At 48.8% G+C, this 21,492-nt stretch overlaps 8 protein-coding genes across 8 annotated transcripts; 5 read left to right on the top strand and 3 right to left on the bottom strand.

The window, feature by feature from the left end:
* Nucleotides 1–115: 115 nt before the first annotated feature.
* LHYA1_G007794 (putative calcium-binding protein) lies at nt 116–4,499 on the top strand (the record flags this gene model as incomplete). Its single annotated transcript, XM_031152719.1, has 4 exons — nt 116–131; nt 276–427; nt 512–4,411; nt 4,470–4,499. 4 exons carry the CDS (start codon nt 116–118, stop codon nt 4,497–4,499), a joined length of 4,098 nt encoding a protein of 1,365 aa, XP_031001965.1.
* Nucleotides 4,500–7,006: 2,507 nt separating this feature from the next.
* On the bottom strand, nt 7,007–8,750 carry TBA (Tubulin alpha chain; the record flags this gene model as incomplete). Its single annotated transcript, XM_031152718.1, has 6 exons — nt 7,007–7,659; nt 7,706–8,236; nt 8,296–8,371; nt 8,453–8,479; nt 8,580–8,620; nt 8,726–8,750. 6 exons carry the CDS (start codon nt 8,748–8,750, stop codon nt 7,007–7,009), a joined length of 1,353 nt encoding a protein of 450 aa, XP_031001962.1.
* Nucleotides 8,751–9,097: 347 nt separating this feature from the next.
* On the top strand, nt 9,098–9,879 carry LHYA1_G007792 (uncharacterized protein; the record flags this gene model as incomplete). Its single annotated transcript, XM_031152717.1, has 2 exons — nt 9,098–9,394; nt 9,442–9,879. 2 exons carry the CDS (start codon nt 9,098–9,100, stop codon nt 9,877–9,879), a joined length of 735 nt encoding a protein of 244 aa, XP_031001963.1.
* Nucleotides 9,880–10,104: 225 nt separating this feature from the next.
* On the bottom strand, nt 10,105–11,010 carry GSTO1 (Glutathione S-transferase omega-1; the record flags this gene model as incomplete). Its single annotated transcript, XM_031152716.1, has 3 exons — nt 10,105–10,731; nt 10,781–10,849; nt 10,900–11,010. The coding sequence occupies 3 exons, from the start codon at nt 11,008–11,010 to the stop codon at nt 10,105–10,107; spliced, it is 807 nt and encodes a 268-aa protein (XP_031001961.1).
* A 556-nt stretch (nt 11,011–11,566) lies between these two features.
* LHYA1_G007790 (uncharacterized protein) lies at nt 11,567–13,159 on the top strand (the record flags this gene model as incomplete). The annotated part of the gene is made up of 4 exons (XM_031152715.1): nt 11,567–11,583; nt 11,649–11,961; nt 12,012–12,311; nt 12,374–13,159. The coding sequence occupies 4 exons, from the start codon at nt 11,567–11,569 to the stop codon at nt 13,157–13,159; spliced, it is 1,416 nt and encodes a 471-aa protein (XP_031001967.1).
* Nucleotides 13,160–13,515: 356 nt separating this feature from the next.
* Nucleotides 13,516–14,394, bottom strand: TFS1_1 (Carboxypeptidase Y inhibitor; the record flags this gene model as incomplete). The annotated part of the gene is made up of 3 exons (XM_031152714.1): nt 13,516–13,715; nt 13,814–13,929; nt 14,048–14,394. Coding segments are annotated over 3 exons (663 nt in total), but the record flags the coding sequence as incomplete, so codon positions are not given.
* A 1,199-nt stretch (nt 14,395–15,593) lies between these two features.
* On the top strand, nt 15,594–18,178 carry DNM1 (Dynamin-related protein; the record flags this gene model as incomplete). Its single annotated transcript, XM_031152713.1, has 4 exons — nt 15,594–15,692; nt 15,747–16,121; nt 16,183–17,817; nt 17,864–18,178. The coding sequence occupies 4 exons, from the start codon at nt 15,594–15,596 to the stop codon at nt 18,176–18,178; spliced, it is 2,424 nt and encodes an 807-aa protein (XP_031001953.1).
* Nucleotides 18,179–19,103: 925 nt separating this feature from the next.
* LHYA1_G007787 (uncharacterized protein) lies at nt 19,104–21,492 on the top strand (the record flags this gene model as incomplete). The annotated part of the gene is made up of 6 exons (XM_031152712.1): nt 19,104–19,496; nt 19,615–19,770; nt 19,825–20,111; nt 20,206–20,777; nt 20,876–21,085; nt 21,181–21,492. Coding segments are annotated over 6 exons (1,930 nt in total), but the record flags the coding sequence as incomplete, so codon positions are not given.

Genomic DNA, 21,492 nt, shown 5'->3' with positions numbered 1-21,492 from the left:
TCCTTCTTCTATAATTATTCAGCACCCTCACAGCTTCAGGTCACACACCGGTTCTGTTTACTCGATATCTTCCGCTTCGAAATCGAGGGAGCTTGTCCCGGAAAGCGGAAACGCCATGGCCGAAGATCCCAGTAAGAGCTCCTACTTTCTCGACAATCTACATATTCTTTCAATGGAGACACCTTGTTGTAGCTGGCCACTCGACCAGCAGCTATTGTAGAGCTTGAGATGGGATATTTGTGTCTGCTAAACTCCAGAGACTAACATATCTGCAGCAGCACCGAGCTTGAATCTTACAGCCGAAGAGAAGCGCGTATTCGGCCAGCTATTTCGACAGGCAGATACAGAGGGCCTTGGGGTTGTGACGGGAGAAGTTGCGGTCAAGTTCTTTGAGAAGACAAGGCTTGAGCCACGCATCTTAGGAGAGGTATGCGCCCTTCTATATCAACCGCAACGATCATCACAGCTGGTATGATGGCACAGAAGGCGATTCTAATATCTTCTGTTCTAGATATGGCAAATTGCGGATAAGGAGAACCGGGGCCTACTGACACCAGCGGGTTTTGGAATCGTATTGAGGTTGATTGGACATTACCAAGCAGGACGAGATCCCACCCCTGAGCTAGCACTTCGAGCTGGTCCCCTTCCTAAATTCGATGCCGGCTCTGTCCCCGGAGCAAGTCCAACAACGATTCAACCCCCTCCCGGTCCGCCACCAAGCGCATTACAACCACAGAGAAGCGGCTCCGGACCAATCCGAGTTCCTCCTTTGACGCCAGACAAGGCTGCACAATATGCTTCTCTATTTGAGAAGTCGGGAGCGGTCAATGGACAGCTCCCAGGAGAGCAGGCAAAGCAAATCTTCGAGCGTGCTGGGCTTCCGAATGAAATTTTAGGAAGAATATGGAACTTGGCGGACACTGAACAAAGGGGGTCACTCCAATCCACAGAATTTGTGATAGCCATGCACTTATTGGCCTCTTTCAAATCTGGGGCACTTCGAGGGCTTCCGAATGTGCTTCCTGCCGGTTTATATGAGGCCGCAGCAAGACGCATGCCGAGCCGACAATCCTCGGGCATGGCACCTATCCCAAGGCAGTTCAGCGGTGCACTAGGTGCTCAACGTAGTGGAAGCCCACTTAACCCCGCTGTGTACAATACTCCTCCCCAGTTTCCTCAAAACTCTGGTTCGGGTGGAGCATGGGCTATAACTCCTGGGGATAAGGCCAAGTTTGACAGTATTTACTACCCCCTGGACAAAACCAACAAAGGATATATCACTGGAGATGAAGCCGTACCATTTTTCAGCGAATCCAAGCTTCCCGAAGAGGCTTTGGCACAAATTTGGGATCTTGCAGACATTAACTCAGCGGGTGTTTTGACCAAAGATGAATTTGCAGTGGCTATGTATCTCATCAGACAGCAACGGGGGAAGCGTGATGGACGGGAATCGCTCCCCTCAACATTACCCCCTAATTTGATCCCACCAAGCATGCGACACCAGGTCAGACCAGCTGCAGTTCCCACTGCCCCAGTGTTTGAGGCACCACCCCCGACCTTGCCCAAGTCAGCTGCAGAAGATCTTTTTGGCCTCGATGCACTTTCAGGGCCGGCCCCTGCGCCAACCCAAGCGCCTCTATCTACTGGTGGGTCTGCGTCATTCGGTGTGAGTAACGATCCGTTTGGCAGTAGATCCCCCATAACGCCTAGTTCACCAACCCAGAGCTCTTCACTACAAGCATCTAATATCTTCACACCTTTCGCCCCAACTTCGACATTTGGACAGGCGTTGAGTTACAACAATACTGGTGGGTCCAATAACACAGGTCCATTACAACAAAGAAATGTGCAGCCGCAAAGCTCTGCAGCGGATGACCTACTAGGAGACAATGATCCTGAGATCAGTAGGAAATTGACAAGCGAGACCTCTGAGCTTGCAAATTTGTCAAACCAAGTGGGATCGTTGTCGAAGCAGATGCAAGAGGTGCAAGGTCAGCGAGCGACGTCTCAGAACGAGTTGACTCAAGCGGGTTCCCAGAAGCAGGAATTCGAGCAACGTTTATCGCAGCTTAGAACACTCTACGAGCAAGAAGTGAAGGATGTCAGAAGCTTGAAAGAACGACTCACCGCGTCTCAAAACGAAACCAAGAAGCTACAGACTGAAATTGCTATGATCGAAGGAACCTTCCAAGATCTCCAGAACCAGCACAGACAGACTGTCACGGCACTTGAAGCCGATCAACAAGAAAATGCCAGTCTGAAAGAGCGTATGCGGGTCGTTAACACCGAGATTTCACAATTGAAGCCATCGCTGGAAAAATTGAGATCCGATGCTCGTCAGCAAAAAGGTCTGGTGGCCATTAATAAAAAGCAACTCGCGACTAATGAAGCCGAAAGAGAGAAATTGAAGGCCGAGGCCGAAGAATTGAACAAGAGTATTGAAGAAGACACGAAGACTTTGGCCGCTGCAGCTAAAGTGCAAAGTCAAAGTCCCGTACCAAGTCAGAGTCAGGTTGCAAGTCCAACTCCTTCTACAATAAGCGCCAACAATCCATTCTTTCGCCGTCAAGGAAGCTCATCAGAACTACCAAACTCGCCCTTTACGTCTCCACCCCAGCCGGACAGATCCTTTGAGAACGTTTTCGGTCCCGCTTTTGGTGAGGCCTCCACTGCAAAGGAATCTGCGCCGCCTACAAGTTTCAAGCATGATACAGACATCCGGCCCCCTTCGGGTGCCTCTGGCTCTTTTTCTCACAATCGCACTGGTAGCGGTAATGAATTCTCACCACCATCAAGAACTTCACCTGCAATATCCAATCGAGAGCTCCCCCATGCAAGCCCGCTTCCTCAAACCAGTGTACTCTCCCAAGGTACTGGCTTCCCACCTCCTCCGCCCGAGTCCCGACAAATCAGCTCTAGTTTCCTACCGTTCCCAGAGCATAGCGACTCTGTCACCTCGTCTCAACAAGTCTCAGCGCCTAACAGCAGATTTGGGGAAGATTCTACAGGTGCCGAGACGCCTACGAATTACATGGGCACGACCCCAACCGGTTCATCTAGTGCAGGCCCAGCTGAGCATGTAAGAGCAGTATCTCCAGGTCTTGATCGTCATTCTACTGCTTCCCCTGCAACAAGCCCGACCAAGGACTCCATGCCAGGCGCCTTCCCCGGAGACTCAAACTCCTCTCACATTGTTGCAACCCCAACTGGAGGGAGCACATTGAGTGAGCAGGCTGCGGCTGATCCATTTGGTCTTCCTAAAGAGCCGGTCCGCTCTGGAACTGCAAAAGATGATTTCGATTCTGCTTTTGCTGGTTTTGGCACTACTCCCAAACCCCAGGAGCGATCCAATACTGGTTCCTCTGCAGCTGGTTCGGTTGCCGCAGCTCCGACTGTCTTCAACAAAGAGTTCCCGCCTATTGCTGAATTAGAGCATGACGATGATAGTGATAGTGCCAGTGAACGTGGAGGTTTTGATGATGATTTTGCCCCAGCATCCCCAGCGCACACTAGAAACCAAAGCTCTGGACAACAGCCAACTACACAAGTGGCCCCATCTGGTGATGCGACGAATGATTTACTTTCAGCAAGACCAGCTGCAATTCATTCCCTAACAAGCGAAAGTCTGGCCACTACAAATCCTCCAACTCCTGGAGCACAAGCCCCTCCACCGGTCTACGACAGAGTTGTCTCTTCCGGAGACCAAGCCCAGACAGAGGCACAACAATATATAGGCCTCCTCCCATCTCGCGAAATCCCAACCTCACCCCCCAACATCTCCGCCGAGCCCGCAAGTTCCACAACAACCAGCCAGACACCATTCAGTGCTCCCCAAGTATCCGCGCAGCCCGCCCCTCCCGCCAAAGTACCATTCGACGATGACTTTGACGAGTTTGATGATCTCGAAGATGCAAAGGAAGGCGACGCCGACGACGACTTCGCCAATATCTCCGCTCTCGACCGTTCCGGGCTCGACGACTTTAACCCAGTCTTCGATAGCCCCCCAACATCAAAAGGCGGCGACTCCATTTCCCCGCACACCAAAAACGCTTTCGGAGGCAACGACGCCGCATTTGGGGACTTCACGCAATCGCCTCAATCTACGCAGCCTGCTCCCAACGCAAATGCAGTGACAAACGATAATCATGACTGGGATGCGATTTTTGCGGGTCTGGATGGGCCCTCGGCTGCTGCTGCTGAACCAGCACCACCAGCTTCTGTTCCGACTTCAAGCTTAGATGCACCGAAGCCGAATGGCAATAGTGCTAGACCTGCGAGGCCGGAGATTGGAAGGGCGCTGACGGAGGCGGGCGTGCATGATGACCCGATTCTGAAGAATTTGACGGGCATGGGTTATCCGCGTAAAGAAGCGCTGGCGGCGCTGGAAAAGTATGATTATAATTTGGAAAGGGTGAGTTGATTTCTGCTTGATTTCATTCGAGGAAAGATCTGGAGGCTGACTCTGTTAGGCTGCGAATTACCTTGCTAGTCAGTCATAATACCCGTTGATGATGGAGATGAAAGTGGAGAAGAAGGAAAGGGTGGGTGGCTTGGATGAGAATGAGAATGTGCATAGTTTAATGTCAGTCGATATTGTATTCTACGACAGCAGCGTTATATTCAGTCTGCTTAATGAATATTTGCTGGCCTTTTGAGGAGGTGTATTTGAGCGGAACACTCCATGAACTTGCACTTGACATGAAAACCGAGCACTTCAAAACGCTCACCGAGTTATTTGTTTTTCACTGCGGCCAGTACAGGTGCCGATTGGCTTCTACTGCACTAGCTCTGCAGTCCTCATTTGATAGCCATTATTACTTAGCATTGTCTAAACCCATCCATCCTGTGCCATCGAAGTGATGGAGCCTTGAACCTCTTCGAAAGAGTAAGGCAGTAAGTGCTGGCAAGTTTCCTGGCTATATAGAGATGCTAGAATCCTCACTCCTATGAGATAATCTCTATCTTAAACCCTCAGGTGACAGTCAGTACTGCAATGGATCTTCCAAGCATCATCGCTCCAAGTACAACCCCAATAAGAACGTTGAATCTCAGCAACAGGGATCATGCACTCATTATATCTTTCATCGGTGGTATTCTCAACCTCCGAACCGAGCTCCAGCCAAATTCCAAATTCTTCTTGCAGAGTTAGATAACTTTAACTGTTTGAAAGAGATCTCCTGCAATCTCTGTAAGGTGGTGATGCTGCATATCTCGGACTACCTCATTCAATCTTCGCGAGATGCTACACAATACAGCAGAGCTTTGAAGGACATTCAGCATTCCATGCGGCAGTCAGAGTTTATACAGGACGAATAAAGGCGCCGCGATGGTGTGGCTCGTTGGGAGCTTGGACAACACAACACGATGCTGGAAACAGCCACATAGGTAGTTCGCAAGCTTTCTGGTAGTAACAACTAGCTGAGGATGCACCGCAAAATGTGTCGTTATCACCACCACCAATTTTAGCCACGAGGAAACCAGCGCTGTAGACTTGAGTAGCGCACAATTCTAGTTCCGGCATGAGATCTAATTGCATTTCCAGAGGCATTAGATCCCGTGTATCTTTCCTCCAACACGCTTTCGAAACCCTCAGCCCCCCTTCTGCACCCCACCGCTTCAATCGGGGAAAAGGAAAAGGTGAGGGTCGATGATTGTGTATTGTGTTGCTGAGCATGTTGCTTTGAGGGCGATCGGGGGGGTTGGTGAGGTGAGGCTGCAGAGTGCTACTAGACAGTCTAGAGATGGATGTTGTGGGATTGAGATGAGAGGTGGGGAGAGCGGGTTAGATTGGCTTTCCGCGCTTTCAGTTTAAGAGTTCGGCAGGTGAAGATGATGGATGGATCTAAGAGAACTAGAAATTAGATAAGAAAGCAGAAGCTTGGGGGATTCTGCTGAAGAGTAAGTAGTAAGACTTTGTTTTGGAAGGAGGTGGAAAGAGTAGTTAATGGTAGGTAGGTATGATGGAAAGAGAATAATTCAACGTTAACGATACAAGTCCTACAAACGAACGCATCTAAGACCTCAAGTAATGCAATAAGAATTACGTACTTAAACTAAAGCTTAGGTATTGAGATGTCCATAAAGAGTGTTCCACTCGTGAGGTGTTCATCGTCCATGAATAATAAATAGACAGACATGTGTTTCAATAAAAAATCTGCAAGCAAAACTTAATAAAGCTAGCATTTCCCAAATCCTTTCCTAATACTCGTAAAAGTACCTCGTTAAATCCCAATTAGGAGCCTCACTCGCTCGCGAATTGTATACCAAAACAATCTAAGCACGGCTTCCCTTCGTTCCTTCCTCCATCTATTCTTAGCCACCACACACACACCAACACCTCTCAGCTCCCCCCACCACCACTACCAGAATAACGGTACGATCAATCAATCAATTCATCTTACATTGAATATGTTTTTGTTGCACGTCGCAGTCACAAATTTAAATATAGAATTGTACTTGCATGCTGCATGTTTTGTTTATTATTACTTGCTTCACGTACTGTTACGCTGGCTGGCAGCCGCCACTGGTGGACCAAGCCTCGTACTTCTTACGCGTAGCTGAAGCGGGCGGTATTGAAACCAACTGTTGCACTTCGCACTTGTGGTAAATATAGAACGCCTGGGATACATAAATTTCATAAATACGGAATACACATACGCCAAAATGTATAAAGGGATTGTCCTGCCCACTACGACTGAAAAGTACATGATCACTTTCACAAAAACTTAATGCTCCAGACATTGACTATGGACGTCGTTGACTGACTATTGATTGCCTGAATTACAAGGAACGTATTGCGAACCATTCTTTTGAAGAAAGAAAACGGCTAGCGCAACTGAAAAGAGAATAAGGACAAGACGACTGCTATCAACCTGAGCTCCAGCACTCCGAAAAGAAGCATCGCATCGCTATTGTAGTATCCATCTTGCCCAAAACAACTGCCAAATCTGCCCTCGAGTATGTAATTCTACACGAGATAAACATGCAAAGCTAGCTAAGCAAGAGTTCAGTACTCAGCCTCGGCACCCTCATCACCCTCCATGGAATCCGTAGCAACTTCCTCATAATCGCGCTCAAGTGCGGCAAGATCCTCACGAGCCTCAGAGAATTCACCTTCCTCCATACCCTCACCGACATACCAATGTACGAAGGCACGCTTGGAGTACATGAGATCAAACTTGTGAGATAGAGCGGACCAGGCCTCGGCGATGGCGGTGGTGTTGGAAAGCATACAGACGGCACGGTTGACCTTGGCAAGATCACCGTTGGGGACCATCTGAGGAGGCTGGAAGCAAATACCAATCTTGAAACCTGTTGGGCACCAGTCGACGAATTGGATAGTGCGCTTCGTCTTGAGAGTGGCGACAGCAGCGTGAACATCCTTGGGGACAACATCACCGCGGTACAGGAGGCAAGTTGCCATGTACTTTCCGTTTCGAGGATCACACTTCACCATCTGGTTGTTTGGCTCGAAACATGACATGGAGATCTCCTGGACAGAGTTTGCCTCGTGGGATGCCTTGGCGGCGGAAACAACTGGGGAGTAGGCGACCAGAGGGAAATGGATACGTGGGTATGGCACCAAGTTGGTTTGGAACTCGTTCAAATCAACGTTGAGGGATCCGTCGAAACGGAGAGAAGCGGTGATGGAAGAGACAACTAGACGATGTTAGGAGGGGTTTATAGATATAGGGACGCTAAATACCTTGAGCAATCAGACGGTTCAAGTTCTCGTAGTTGGGGCGCTCAAGACCAAGGTTTCTGCGGCAGATGTCGTAGATAGCCTCGTTGTCGACCATGAAAGAACAGTCGGAGTGCTCGAGGGTGGTGTGTGTTGTAAGAATCGAGTTGTATGGTTCAACAACCGAGGTGGCAGTTTGAGGCGCTGGGTAAACACAGAACTCAAGCTTGACCTTCTTGCCGAAGTCGACTGACAGACGCTCCATAAGAAGAGCACCGAAACCAGAACCAGTTCCACCACCGAAGGAGTGGAAGACGAGGAAACCTTGAAGACCAGAGCAGTTGTCCGCGACTTGGCGAATCTTGTTCAGGACCTGGTCAATCAACTCCTTTCCGACAGTGTAGTGACCACGAGCGTAGTTGTTGCTGGCATCCTCCTTTCCAGTGATCATTTGCTCGGGATGGAACAAGCTGCGGTATGTACCTGTTCGGACCTCGTCGACTACATTGGGCTCGAGATCACAGTAAATGGTTCGGGGGACATATTTGCCTTGTCCTGTGACGCGATTACATGTCAGTTATTGTTTGTAGGGTGATGTATGTGAAGGTATTTACCAGTCTCGGAGAAGAAAGTGCTGAAACCCTCATCCGGATCGGCGGCTTTGCGCTCCTCAGTCAAGTATCCATCAGGCTGTAGGGGAATAACGCGTTAGTAACTATGCGTAGTCGATAGGGGATATCTTTAGACTCGGAGATGAGGAATTAGACGTACCTGAATGCCATGCTCAAGGCAATAAAGCTATAGTAAAAAAAAAAAAACCGTTAGTCACGCCAGAACGACCCCTATGTCAACAAAGCAACGGGAGAGATGTTGCTCTGCTGTCGAAGTTGAAGCTCACCTCCCAGCAAGAGTTTGCAATCTGGCAACCAGCCTGACCGACTATATGGACACGATAAAGTTAGCAATGTCGATTTGTTGAGATTATAGGACGTGTTGGACAGGCGGTGTACTGGCGCGTCGAGAAAAAGGAGAATATAAACATACCATTGATGGAGATGACTTCTCTCATGGTGACGGACTGTAGATTATAGAGAGTTGAGGATGTAGAGGAGAGAACAAGATATCTGCGAAAGGTCTTGAAGGTGGTTGTAGAGGGACGGTAGGTGGTCTTGAGGTGCAAGTGGAAGGTTGATAGTGGGGAAGGAGGGATTATTGATTGAGACCTATATTTCGCTTGTGGATAGCACCCGAGCGTCGTTATTCGTGTTCGCGCCTGCACCCGCTAGCTGCCGCATCAACAGACGTGAAGGCCGCTAGTACTTCTTTGGGATAGGGGTCCAAGCTTCCTTCTTCAATTGCTATCTGGCTTGGAGGTTGTAAGAAACACAACATTTATGAAAGATATCAATAGACAGGATGCATTCCCCAGTCATGTGGCACTTTCTTCCGCTTCTTCTGCAAGTCTGTACTGTTTTTGCAAATACCGAAAAAGTCATCTTCCTTGGCCCAAGCAGCCTGCAAGTTCCAGTTGAGCATCCAACTCTCGAGGACTTAGATTTGGAACCTCTCTCACCCCAGCATTGGACCTTGAGAACGCATATCCGCGCAGAATTTCCTACTGACAGTTTAAAACATGGACAAGCGTCCTGGTATCTGCTGCATAGACTTGAGGAAGGCAGACGATACGAAGTCAGGATCTGCTGGGCTGCAACTGTAAGTACCAGTGCCCAAGTGTCACCTCATAGCTTATTTTTGTGTAGCAACCAACGTCCTTTCGTCTCGAGACATACGATTTACCTACAGTTTTCGAAAATCCCGAATTGATTACTTCCCTTGCACAATACTCGGAAGGGCGACAGTCTGAACCAACTCAAATTGCAGATGAGAAACCCAGCATCTCTCGAAAACCTACAGCAGAGCGTGATGCTAACGACCTCTCTTCAACCCTGTTTCTGCAGGTATTTGCAGCTGCAGATTACTACACTACGAACAAGACTATCATGAACAATGTGCCCCCAGTCTTTGTTGATATTATCCTGGACCCATTTATCTTCAATGTGTTTCCTCGATCGCTGCTTCCTACAGCTGCTTATATTGTCCTGCTTGCAATTGGAGGCTGGTATTTGTCCAAATATGTTGGTAGTTGGTTCGAGAACTTGGCGAAACAAGATGCAAATGAAGAGAAAAAGAAGATATAGGTCTCAAAACCTTTCTTCTCTATTCCGAGTTGCTTCGTCACATCACCGTGCTGTCTCGACAGCTCCTGTGTGTGGTAACCCGCGCTGTTTATTCAAAGATGGGAACACTTGATAAACGAAGCCTCAGAGCAGCTAAAAAGGCAACTTCGTAAATTACAAGAAGATGTCTATGTCATACTAGTAGGATGAGAGCGCAAAGATCCAACAGCAAATGCATTTCCATATTCAAGGCACACCTTTGCCTTCCCTCGTGGCCTTTGCCAATTCAGACATTGCGACATCATCAGCATATCGCTGATAAATCGGCAAATAATGTTGCCGCTCACTCGTTGAGTTGACGATACTGTCCCTGTTCTCTACCGCTTTCTGCCACTTTTCGAACCTTTGGGACCAAGCCTCTTCTTTTGGCAATTTGATGCCTCCTTTGAAATGGTCAAAGACCCAAAGTCGCACCACCCACGGGGCAATGACCAAGTCAATGAGACTCAGATCTCTCCCTAGAAAATAAGGACCTTCAGGATCCATCTCTTGTGTGAATTGCTTTAACTGCTCGACGAATTCCAGGCGGAATTTCTCAAGACCAGTATCAGAAGCAGACTTGGGCTGGTATTGCAGAAAGCGATGAAAAGCAGGGATGATACGTGAAGTAACAAAATCAGCCCATATCTTCATCCGGGCTTTGGTGTATGGATCAGAGGGGACCAGCTTGGGAGTAGCCGAAGGATATGCCTCTTCAAGAAACTCGCAAACCACGGTACTTTCGTACAATGGTTTGTCATCATATTGAAGAGTCGGAACTAGTCCACGAGGGTTCAAATCGAGGAGAGACTTCGGTTTATGGTACGGGTTCACCTAGTTTGTTGGTCAGTATACGTCGAAGGCGTTTGGACTGGCGACGCACTTCGATGTATTGGAAGGGAATGTTCTTCTCCAAAAGTACCAGGAGAACTCGTTGAACGAATGGACAGAACTAGTGCTGACTTAGAGAACTATTGTGAGAGAGGAAGGGGTTGGAGATACCCATCCCGAATACAGTTTCAGTGGCTCCTCTTCTTGGTGAGCTTTCACCATAGCTGCGGCCGCCCCGGTGGCATTAGGGAAGAGTTGCGCATCTGGATGATCACCGGCCATGTTGAGTAAACGAACAGTGTAACAATACAATAAAGTCAATGAGAAGAAGACTAGTCCTGGAGAATATCTTGAGATACAAGTTTTGAAATATATTGATTCTCAAAGATCCTATTACCTACTATACCTAGGGTAGCTCCCGCAGTGACGCCATTTACGAGTTGATCGGGGTGGGGCATATCTATGGCTCCTTCACATCTCAAGCTTCACTTGCGCTTGAGACGGCTATCACTCAACTACCCCACTCTGCGGAACCAAAAATAATAATAAAACTCGAACTTATAGCTAAAGTAGGCAACAAGTCATCTCGCGTGCAATACCCGTAGTGATGGCAAAGTCATTATCCCTACGCAGCTGAATACAGTCAGGTGTGGCTGATTATCGAGGGGCAAGCACAGCCTCTCTCCACGCACCGTATAGACGGACGTTCGCAACTTTCTTTGCGGCCCAACCCACACATAAAGGCATCCCTCCTTCACAATCATCTCTGTCTCTCCTCCCCTCCCTCCTCCTCCTTTCTCGAAACCGCAAGAATCGGGTTGTTACGCGCAAAACAACCATGACCGGTCCATCAACGTGCGCCCATCCCCCACTATCTCTCTATTCATATCGCGCCAAGCTAACAAGAAATCTGATTACAGACCCGGCCAAGAAGGCCCCTCGTATGGCCCACCCCCTCTCCCCGAAGGTTGGATCGCGCAATGGGATGGCATGTCCAAGAAATACTACTTCGTGCAACTCTCCACCGGCGCTTCGCAATGGGATACCCCAACACACGCTGCGCCTACAGGTCCCACGCCCCAAGCTACTCCGCAAGGAGGACTGGAACATCCGTATGGAACGCCTAGTGAGGGTCCGCAAGACTTGAATATCATCCAGAATCCAGATGGCTCGCAGAGTATTAAGCATGCGGACGGGACGGTGGAGCCATATTCGGGGGATAGGAGTCTGACGGTACGTTTCTGCTTTGTTGGTTGGGGGTTCGGGCTGCTGACAGAATGTAGTCTTTTGCCATGAACCAGTTGATGGGTGGAGGAAAGAAGCAGAAGCAGAGCCAAGGTGGGCTGGGAGGACTTGCCAGCTCGTTTCTTGGGGGCGGGTCGTCTGGGGGAAGTGGTGGTTCCAGTGGAGGCGCGGGGGGCATTGTGGGTGCTTTGGCTGGAAGCTTACTTGGAGGTGGGAAGAAGCCGAATAATTCTCAGCAATCTGGGAACTATTCTGGTGCGCAGCAACAGCAGCATGGCGGTGGGGCGAGTGGATTCATGGGGAATATCGGGGGAATGTTTGGTGGACATCATGGTCAAGTATGTTGAAATCCTGCTCTATAGCCAGAGTATATACTAATGCCGCTGATAGCAGCAGCAAGGAGGAAGCAACGAGTATGGTTATTCTCAGCACGGAGCTGGTCAACAAGGAGGTTACTCCGGCTCCGCACCTCCAAGTTCCTACCAACCTAGCGGAGCTTCCCACACATCCTACAACACACCCCCTCAATCACAGCACGGCCAACCACAACACCACGACTCCCAACCATCATACGGCGGCCAAAACCCCTCCTATGGTGCCCCCGCACAGCCATCCTATGGAGGAGCCCCCCAACACCAGCAATCCTCAAGCTACGGCGGTTCCCCACCACCAGGCCAGCCCCCTTACGGCGGAATCCAACACCAAGATTCCTACGGCTCCTCCACCCGCCATCCCACCAGCAACAGCATCAACAATACCAACCCCAAGGCCAAGGAAAACCCGGTCAATACGCATCCCCACCACACCAACCAGGCCACGGGCAATATCCCCCACCTCCAGGCCAGCAACAGCAATATCCACCCCCACCAGGTCAATACCCCGGCCCCCCTCCCAAACCGGCCCCTCAGCAGCCTACGCCCCTCCTCCCCCATCCTACGGCCAACCACCACAGCATTCCGGAAACCTAAATCAACCGCACCATAGCCATTTCCAGGGCATGCATCATGCGGAGCATGCGGGCGGTTTATATGGGAATAGTCCGCAGCCAGGTGCAGGTGGAGGTGGAGGGCCGCCGCTCAATATGGGCAGTCATCCTGGGCATGGACAGGGACAGGTTCCGCAATATGGTGAGCAACAGGGACAGTATGGTGGACAGCCACAGCAGCAGGGACAGCAGCGGTGGTAGTGGATGATTTGTAATTGTGGGCGTGGGCGTGGGCATAGGCATGGGTGGTATTTTATGAAAAATTCCTTTGGTTTTTACGATGTATTTGGAATGCAGTGGATTGTTTTCATTTAGAAGGAATGGAAATTCCAGATATATTATGGTCATAATTTCGTGATGGCATTTTTTCATTCTTGACTCTTTGCTTTCCCGTCTCAATTAACCCCTTTCCACCAAACTAACAAGCGAAAAGCCAAGCTATTCCCCTAATACCTGCCTACCTGCTTAGGCTAGGTAAGGTAGGTATTCTTCCCTAATTTCCCCTGATTACTCATTGCCTATCCATCATCATTAAAACCACAATTAGTATCAATTAATCACTGCTTCTCCTTGAAATAATTCCCTCCAACGACCACTAACCCTTCCGTCTTCGCCCAATCTCTAACACCATGGCCTTCCTTACCGGTTCCCCAGTGTTGGCGTGTTTCTGGGAGGGTGAGATTTGTGTTGGGGCCTTCGAGGAGGATGAAGACGTAGCGGTGGTAGCCTGTTCTTGGGGGTGGGCCTGGTGCTTTGTCTGTTGATTTCATGCAAGGGTTAGGAGGATTTCATTGATATCTTATAGTTAGGTAGGGGAATGAGATGGAATGGAACGGGAAGAAAGGCTAGTCTTACATTTGACTAAATCCTCGACTTTTGTGGTATCGATATCAAATTCGAATCTCGAGGCAAAATCTGATTCAAGGAGTCTCACGGCTTCGGAGACTGGTGCGATCCAATGACACATTTCACTGTAGGTAAATAAAGTCAGCGATTATTCTTTCAAGAGTTTCGTTAATTCAAGTAAAGTAGAAACTTCGAAAGCACGTCCGGACCGGATAAGGAGGGCTTTACTTCCTAATAACCTACCTCCATTTCGGAAATCCCCTCGACGGCGCATCCGGATCCGTAAGTGCAATTGTCAGGCCGGTCGTAGACTTCATGTCCGGACAATACACCTTGAGAGAAGGCTTTTCCTTGGTCTTGGATACTTTGAGCTTCTTGCCTGGGAAAATGGGCTGTGAATGTTTGCCGTGGCCGTAGGTGGGGAGAATGAAGCATTTTGGGTGGAAGTCATCGACTATGTCGGGGATGATGGAGGCTTTCTTCAAGCTATATAGTGTGTAAGTAACGTGAGTTGAAGTTCGGTGGGAGTGGAAGTGACTTACGCATGTCTGACTCGGTCGAGCTGGTCGTTCTTGGAGCTGGTGATGGGTTCTGTAGAGGGGTTGAGGATTATTTGGTCTGTGGGAATGGCAAGACTGGGGGTAAGTATGGGAGCGACCAAAAAAAGGATGCTTGGGAGGGTTGTCAATTGCATTCTGTAATGGAATTGGAATTGGAATTGAAATGCTGGGGAGCTTTTTGAGGTAAATCTGGCTGTTTGGCAGAAGATACGTTATAGTGGACTTTATCTTATGAACTTGAGATTTAGAAGAGTAATTTTGACTTATTGATGCTGTCGCTTCCTTCCCCGCATAATTTCTAACATACGTCACGGAGGCATCTCATTGGCTCATACCAGGAGGCCCACGTGATTTCAGAATGGACTTGGACTTCTATCAAATTGATAATCTCCAGAATTGCCCAGGTTGACATTAATAAATGCCCAAATATTGGAGCCAGTCTGTTGATATAGCCAGGATTGGGTAACAAGACGGTATGGCAGCAAGATAGGGGTAATGTATCAAAGCCAAGTCAAGACACATACATTCGCAAACTACACAATAGTAACTAGCAACAAGACATGGAAAGGCTTGGAAACGTGGTCTAGTCTGAGAACTCAAAGCCGTAAAGTAGATATTATAAGGAGAGATCAATTTCTTTAATACGCCCTCTAGATAGATAACTAGAAAGTGTCCCGGTACTGTCCTGGTGACTGCTTGGAATAAATGCTGGGACACCATGTGCGTTGTTGTTATCACATTAAGCTTCCCGAGGAATCCAGGGGCTTAGAATAGATACTAGAATGCCTCAGATAAAAGGAATCCGTTGAAGTGTGCAAGGAAAAAGAGATACCTTCTTCACATGGAGTATAGTACCAATGAATCGAGGTTTTAATCCACTTTGACTTTCGAACTTTCTAGTGAAAGAGTTTGTTGTCACTGAGATACAGCACATAGCCGTCATCCGCCACAAGTGGCTAAGCCTGGTCGGGCCTGGCATCCGAGCGACACCATCGCATAACTACAAATCTTGGAAGTAAATAACTGCATTATCAACAAAACCCACCACATCCAGTGTCCCACGCAACAAAACGTGCCTCTTGGGATCCTCCCGAATACCCATTCAGTGGCACCTTGACGCGCCGGTCTCTCATTTTGTCGTCGAGCTCGTTCCGAATTCCCAACGCGACGCATCAACTCGCCTGAAATCTCCCTCTCTAGCCGGCTTTACAATCTCCATCATCAACACCATGGCAGCTCTCGGTGAGGACTTGCTGGGGATAGTCAACAAGCTGCAGGATCTAGTCTTCAATACTATCGGCAATGACAGTCTAGATCTCCCTCAGATCGTACGGAACACTCCCCGTTTTTACATTAGACTCTACTAACTCTTGCCCCTCAAGGTCGTTGTAGGTTCCCAATCCTCGGGCAAGTCTTCAGTCCTCGAAAACATCGTCGGTCGAGATTTCCTTCCCCGTGGTAGCGGGATCGTCACTCGAAGACCCCTCATTCTCCAGCTCATCAATGTCCCAAGCGATGAAGATGGCCCAGAAGCACATACAGCAGATGCTGTTGCAACACAACCAGAATGGGCGGAGTTCCACCACATACCTAATCGAAGATTCACAGAATTTCAAGATGTCAAGCGGGAAATAGAGAACGAGACAGCCCGGATTGCTGGTAATAACAAGGGTATCAATCGGTCACCTATAAATCTCAAAATATACTCTCCACATGTCCTGAGCTTGACATTGGTGGATCTGCCTGGGTTGACAAAAGTAAGAAATTCCAAATATGCTGTGAAGCTGAAGAGTCAATAGCTGATCTCAAATCTCACAGGTTCCAATTGGAGATCAACCAACCGATATCGAAAAGCAGACTCGAAACCTCATCTCGGAATATATTGCCAAGCCAAACAGTATCATACTGGCTGTCTCACCTGCGAACGTCGATATTGTAAACTCTGAGGCCTTGAAACTCGCCCGCCATGTGGATCCCCTGGGCAGGAGGACGATTGGAGTCCTGACGAAAATTGATCTTATGGACCATGGAACGAACGCTCTTGATATTCTCTCAGGGCGGGTATACCCCTTGAAGCTGGGGTTTATAGGAGTTGTCAACCGCTCACAGCAAGACATCCAGGGAAATAAGTCTCTTGCAGAAGCATTGAAGTCGGAGGCGGACTTCTTCAAACACCACCCAGCGTACAGGAATATGGCCAACAGATGCGGGACTCAATTTTTGGCCAAGAGCTTGAATCAGACGTTAATGGCCCACATCAGAGAGAGGCTGCCAGATATCAAAGCCCGGTTGAACACATTGATGGGACAAACGCAACAAGAACTCGCCAGCTACGGAGACATGCATTTCAGTGGGAAGGAACACAGAGGGTCTCTAGTTTTACAACTAATGACTCGATTTGCCTCTTCCTTTATATCATCAATAGATGGTACATCAACAGAGATATCCACAAAGGAACTCTGTGGAGGTGCCAGGATCTACTACATCTTTAACTCGGTGTTCGGAAACTCCCTAGAAACAATAGACCCCACCACAAATCTATCCGCTCTCGATATTAGAACAGCAATTCGAAATTCCACTGGACCGCGACCCAGTCTTTTCGTCCCGGAGCTTGCCTTTGATCTTCTGGTCAAACCCCAAATCAAGCTTCTGGAGGTCCCCAGTCAAAGGTGTGTGGAGCTCGTCTATGAGGAATTGATCAAGATATGTCATACATGTGGATCCACAGAATTGTCAAGATTCCCTCGGCTACAAGCCAAGCTTATCGAGGTTGTCTCAGACCTCCTCCGTGAACGTCTCGGACCTGCCTCCAATTACGTGGAGTCTCTGATCTCTATACAGCGAGCATACATCAATACCAACCACCCTAATTTCCTTGGTGCAGCAGCTGCTATGAGCAACGTCGTCTCGAACAAGCAGGACAAAGAGAGGAAAAGGCTTTTGCAAGAGGAACGTGAGAGGCGAGAACGGAAAAAGCATAAGGAGCTTGGCACCAATGGTGTTGATACTCCAGAGGATGAGGAAGAAGGCGCGGAGAGACAGATTGAAAATCTTCCTCAGCGAAAACAACTTCACAAGGGCGCTCGGAGTATGTCACCAGCAATACGCGAGAATGGCGTTTCAGGGCTTGCTGCAACTATGAATGGAGTCAGATCTGGCTCGCCACCAAGGTTCAATGGCCAGGCAGCTGGTGGGGCTCGAGATTCATTCTTGAACTACTTCTTTGGCAAGGATGGAGGCTTGCCTGCTGGTGGAGCTGGTGGATCTGGCACAGGACAGAGCAACCAAAGTTCTAACTTAGGCCGGCATGTCAGTCAAAGCACAGAGCCTAGTTTCAGTCAAAGCATCAGAAGGCAGGAGGAGCGCGTACATAGAACTCCTGCTCAGCAGTCACGAGAAGATGACTATGAGCTTGGAAGAGCTCAGAGGGATTATGATTACAATTCTCCATTCGTAAGATCTCCATCTTTCATGTATGAGTCCTGCTAACAAGTTGTAGGGCAACAATAACGAGCCAGCCCTCACAGATCGCGAGGCAATGGAGACAGAATTGATTCGCGCACTGATCTCATCATACTTCAACATCGTCCGAGAATCGATCGCAGACCAAGTCCCCAAAGCGGTCATGCACTTACTCGTCAACCACTCCAAAGACGTTGTCCAGAACCGATTAGTCAGCGAGCTATACAAGGAAACCCTCTTTGAAGAGCTCCTATACGAAGACGACGCTGTGAAGAAAGAGCGCGAGAAGTGCGAAAAACTTCTCAAGACGTACAGAGAAGCGGCTACAATCGTTGGCGAGGTCGGCATATAATTAGCAGATCGGAATCGGAAGGTTGTTTGAGTAGTTGGTTACAAAAGGCGCTCACACGCGAGGATGACGGGATGATGGGCTTTGTAGAATACTTGTACCAGGTGTTGTTTTTCCGCTTTTCAGGTTGGGAACTGTACTTTTTCAAACTCGACTACTCTACTACATTGGGCTGGGTTCATGAAGGCCCGGATTTGGAGACGATTATGTTTATACAGCAGAAGAAAACCAGACTCACTCTTAAAGGCCAGCCAGACCTGGGCGTCTTCTGGATCATGTGACATATGGGGCAAGACAAGTTTTGCCTCTTATTGCTGACATATCCATATCCTTAAAGGCATCTGGTTCACCTTAAACTTTGATAATCACGGAGCAGAAAAGCATGCCGACCCCAAGTTGAGCGCTAATTGGCAATGTGCTTTTTCTCCTTCTGGTTCATACAACATACTCCGTAAAATGGGCCAAGCGGTTCGCCATATGGTCCGTGCCCTACCTTGCCGAAGATGGAGATCAGTACATTAGCTCCAACTTTATATTTCCTCTCGTCCAGCTCTAGCTCTAGTCTGAATCTTAAGGTACCTTATTATATAATTAGGGTAAATTCTTACTCTGTACGTTGCTCTTCATCGTAGAAGCCATGGGCAAGCAATAAGTCCCATAGCTGTCGTCTTGGCTTCTTTTTGCCATAATTTCAAAGGCGTCTAATTACCGAGTAACACCTGTCAGCCTCATACAGTAATCAGCTTGCATACCGTACCTAGAAGCCAAGACATGGCGTTTCATGAGAAGCATTTTGGATTTTTGCTTGCACGGCTCTACATATGATAAAGAGGCATTCTATCCCTCTGATCAATCTTCATATGCAGCTCCCAGGTCCTATTCCAGTCTTACCCCCCTAAACAACCCCTGCATCTAAAATATATCCGCAATGTCCACAACCACAACCACAACCCCCACCACAACAATAAGCACCAGTCGTCACCACCACCACCGTGGCCACCGCCTACGCAACTTCCTCCTACCCAACGGCCGGGAAGTCCACATAGCGCTCTCACCCGAGGAAGCAGCATCTCTCAAGCAGCGCCTCTCCGCCGTCCGCAATGGCGAGCCTTTTGACCTCCTGCTCTCGGGGTCGCCAGAGCACTTGGAGGCACTGCGGCAGGCACATACGCATAATAAGTCCCGGAGAGAGATGCTGAGGGAGAGGCATGGGAGTGCGTATGATGAATTTGAGAGTGTGAGGAGTGAGCTTGATGCGTTGGGGAGTGAGTTGCATATGTTGACTGATCATGCTGTTAGCTTGGATGCGAATTTTAGTAAGGTGGGTTGATGAAATCTGCCTTTGTTTGAGAGCCGAGCTTTGAGTTTACATCTTGGAAACTATTTTAAGAGCTCGGGTTCATTACTTGAACACCACTACCGTACTAACTTGCTTCCAGTATGGGTACAGTGCCCATTTGAGAACGTATGATGATACGAGTGGGGGGCCCAGTGAGACGAGCAGTGTTAGTGGGTGGCATGGGGGTGATGAGCATGAGAAGAAGGATTGGGAGAAGGAGAGGAGGAATGGGAGGATTATGAAAGTTTATAAGAAAGTAAGTTTAATTTCTTTTTGTATGAGTAAGACATTATACTGATTGCGTGGATAGCCAACTGTGAGGCAGTATTTCCATAAAGGTCTCTTGTGGCGAGCTTCGGAAAATACTGATGTCGCTTCGTTTGAGCTTTTCGTGGACTTGCTTTATGTTGGCATTATTGCTATTAATGGCGATCATGCTGCTGAGGGCCCAACTGGTTATGAGCTTCTACGCTTCACCATCACTTTTATGATGAGTTGGAAGATTTGGAGTGATCTTGCGACTATTATTAGTTGGTTTGAGACGGATGATATTATGCAGCGGCTATTTGTACTGTTTGTTATGTCTTGTCTTCTTGGGTAAGCTCTCCCCGAATTATCTCATTACATCTGGCCAAAATCTTTCTCTCGTACCGCTTCTGTAATTACTTGATTGGCAACTAACACTCCCTAGCCTGACAACAAATATGCTTGACTTCTTCGACCACACATACTCGCAACTCATCTCCTTCTATCTCGCTGCGCGCCTCTTCATGGCGAGTTACTTTTTCTTCCTCTCCTTCATAATTCCCATGGTCCGCGGCATGATGTACCTAAACGCCGTCATGACAGTGATCCCAGCCACCCTCTGGATAGCCAGCGTCCACATCTCCATGCCCCTGCGCCTAGCCCCCATCTGGATCGCGCTAGCCCTCGATCTCGTCGGCGTCATATCCGTATACCTGCTCATAAAAAGCAAACAAGCCTTTCCTCGATCCGCGGAAGAATGGATCGACCGCGCATTCGAATTCATCCCCGCTCTTAACATCGAGCATAAAGTAGAGCGGACAAACGCGTTCGTGACCCTCGTTTTCGGGTATAGTGTCGTGGCGGTTATCTATCAGAGCGCGGCGCCTTTCGGCTTGAATGCTTACTATGGGAAGGCGGCGCTGGGGTTGATCCAGGCGTTTTGCTTCAATTGGATCTATTTCGAGCTTGATGGCGCAGATTTGTTTGCGCATGCTATTAGGCGCTCTGCTAGTGCTTGTAAGATATCTATTCTATTCTATCCCCCTGACTGACTACCTTATCCTTCTTCCAGTGTTGTGATTGTACGGAGTATATGTGCTGACGAGACAATTAAGCAATGGTTTGGAATACCATACACCTCCCTTTCATCATGTCCTTCGTGCTCGGCGCGGCTGCACTCTCTAAGCTCGTCATTGCGCACGATTGTCAGGATACGGAAGTGGATTATCTGACTGAGACCTACATGGCGAAATCAGATGATGAGATCCCGATCGGACTACGTTGGTTCTACTGCACTGGTCTCGGAATAGCTTTACTGTGCATGGGTACGCCCTCCCCTCCCCCCTTCATTTACACGCCGATCTGATCTCATCTGGATTCATCTGTTTTCAACCGAACCCGACTAACCCATCCTCAACAGGCATAATCTCCCTCTCCCACATCCACAAAGACGGGCCCCTTGGGCAGCGTCTCCGCAAGAAACACCGCATGGCGAACCGCTTCTGCGTCTGCGCCATCCTCTTCTGCCTGCCTACATCCCGTGCCCTCAATTCCCTGCACCTCATCGCCATTGTGACCGGCCTGATTGTATGGGTGCTGCTGCTAGAGTTGTGGGGCTGCAGTTGTCCGGAAGAGAGCTTTTTTGGCGAGAAGAAGGGTTGTAGGTATACGGCTAGGTGTAGGGCTGCGAGAGGCGAGGTGGGTGATGCGGAGGGAGAGGCGAGGAAAGGGG

This window comes from Lachnellula hyalina (assembly GCF_007821495.1).
Source record: "Lachnellula hyalina strain CBS 185.66 chromosome Unknown contig00199, whole genome shotgun sequence".
NCBI classification, from domain to species: Eukaryota; Fungi; Ascomycota; class Leotiomycetes; order Helotiales; family Lachnaceae; genus Lachnellula; species Lachnellula hyalina.
This window is presented reverse-complemented; position numbering and strand designations above follow the sequence as displayed.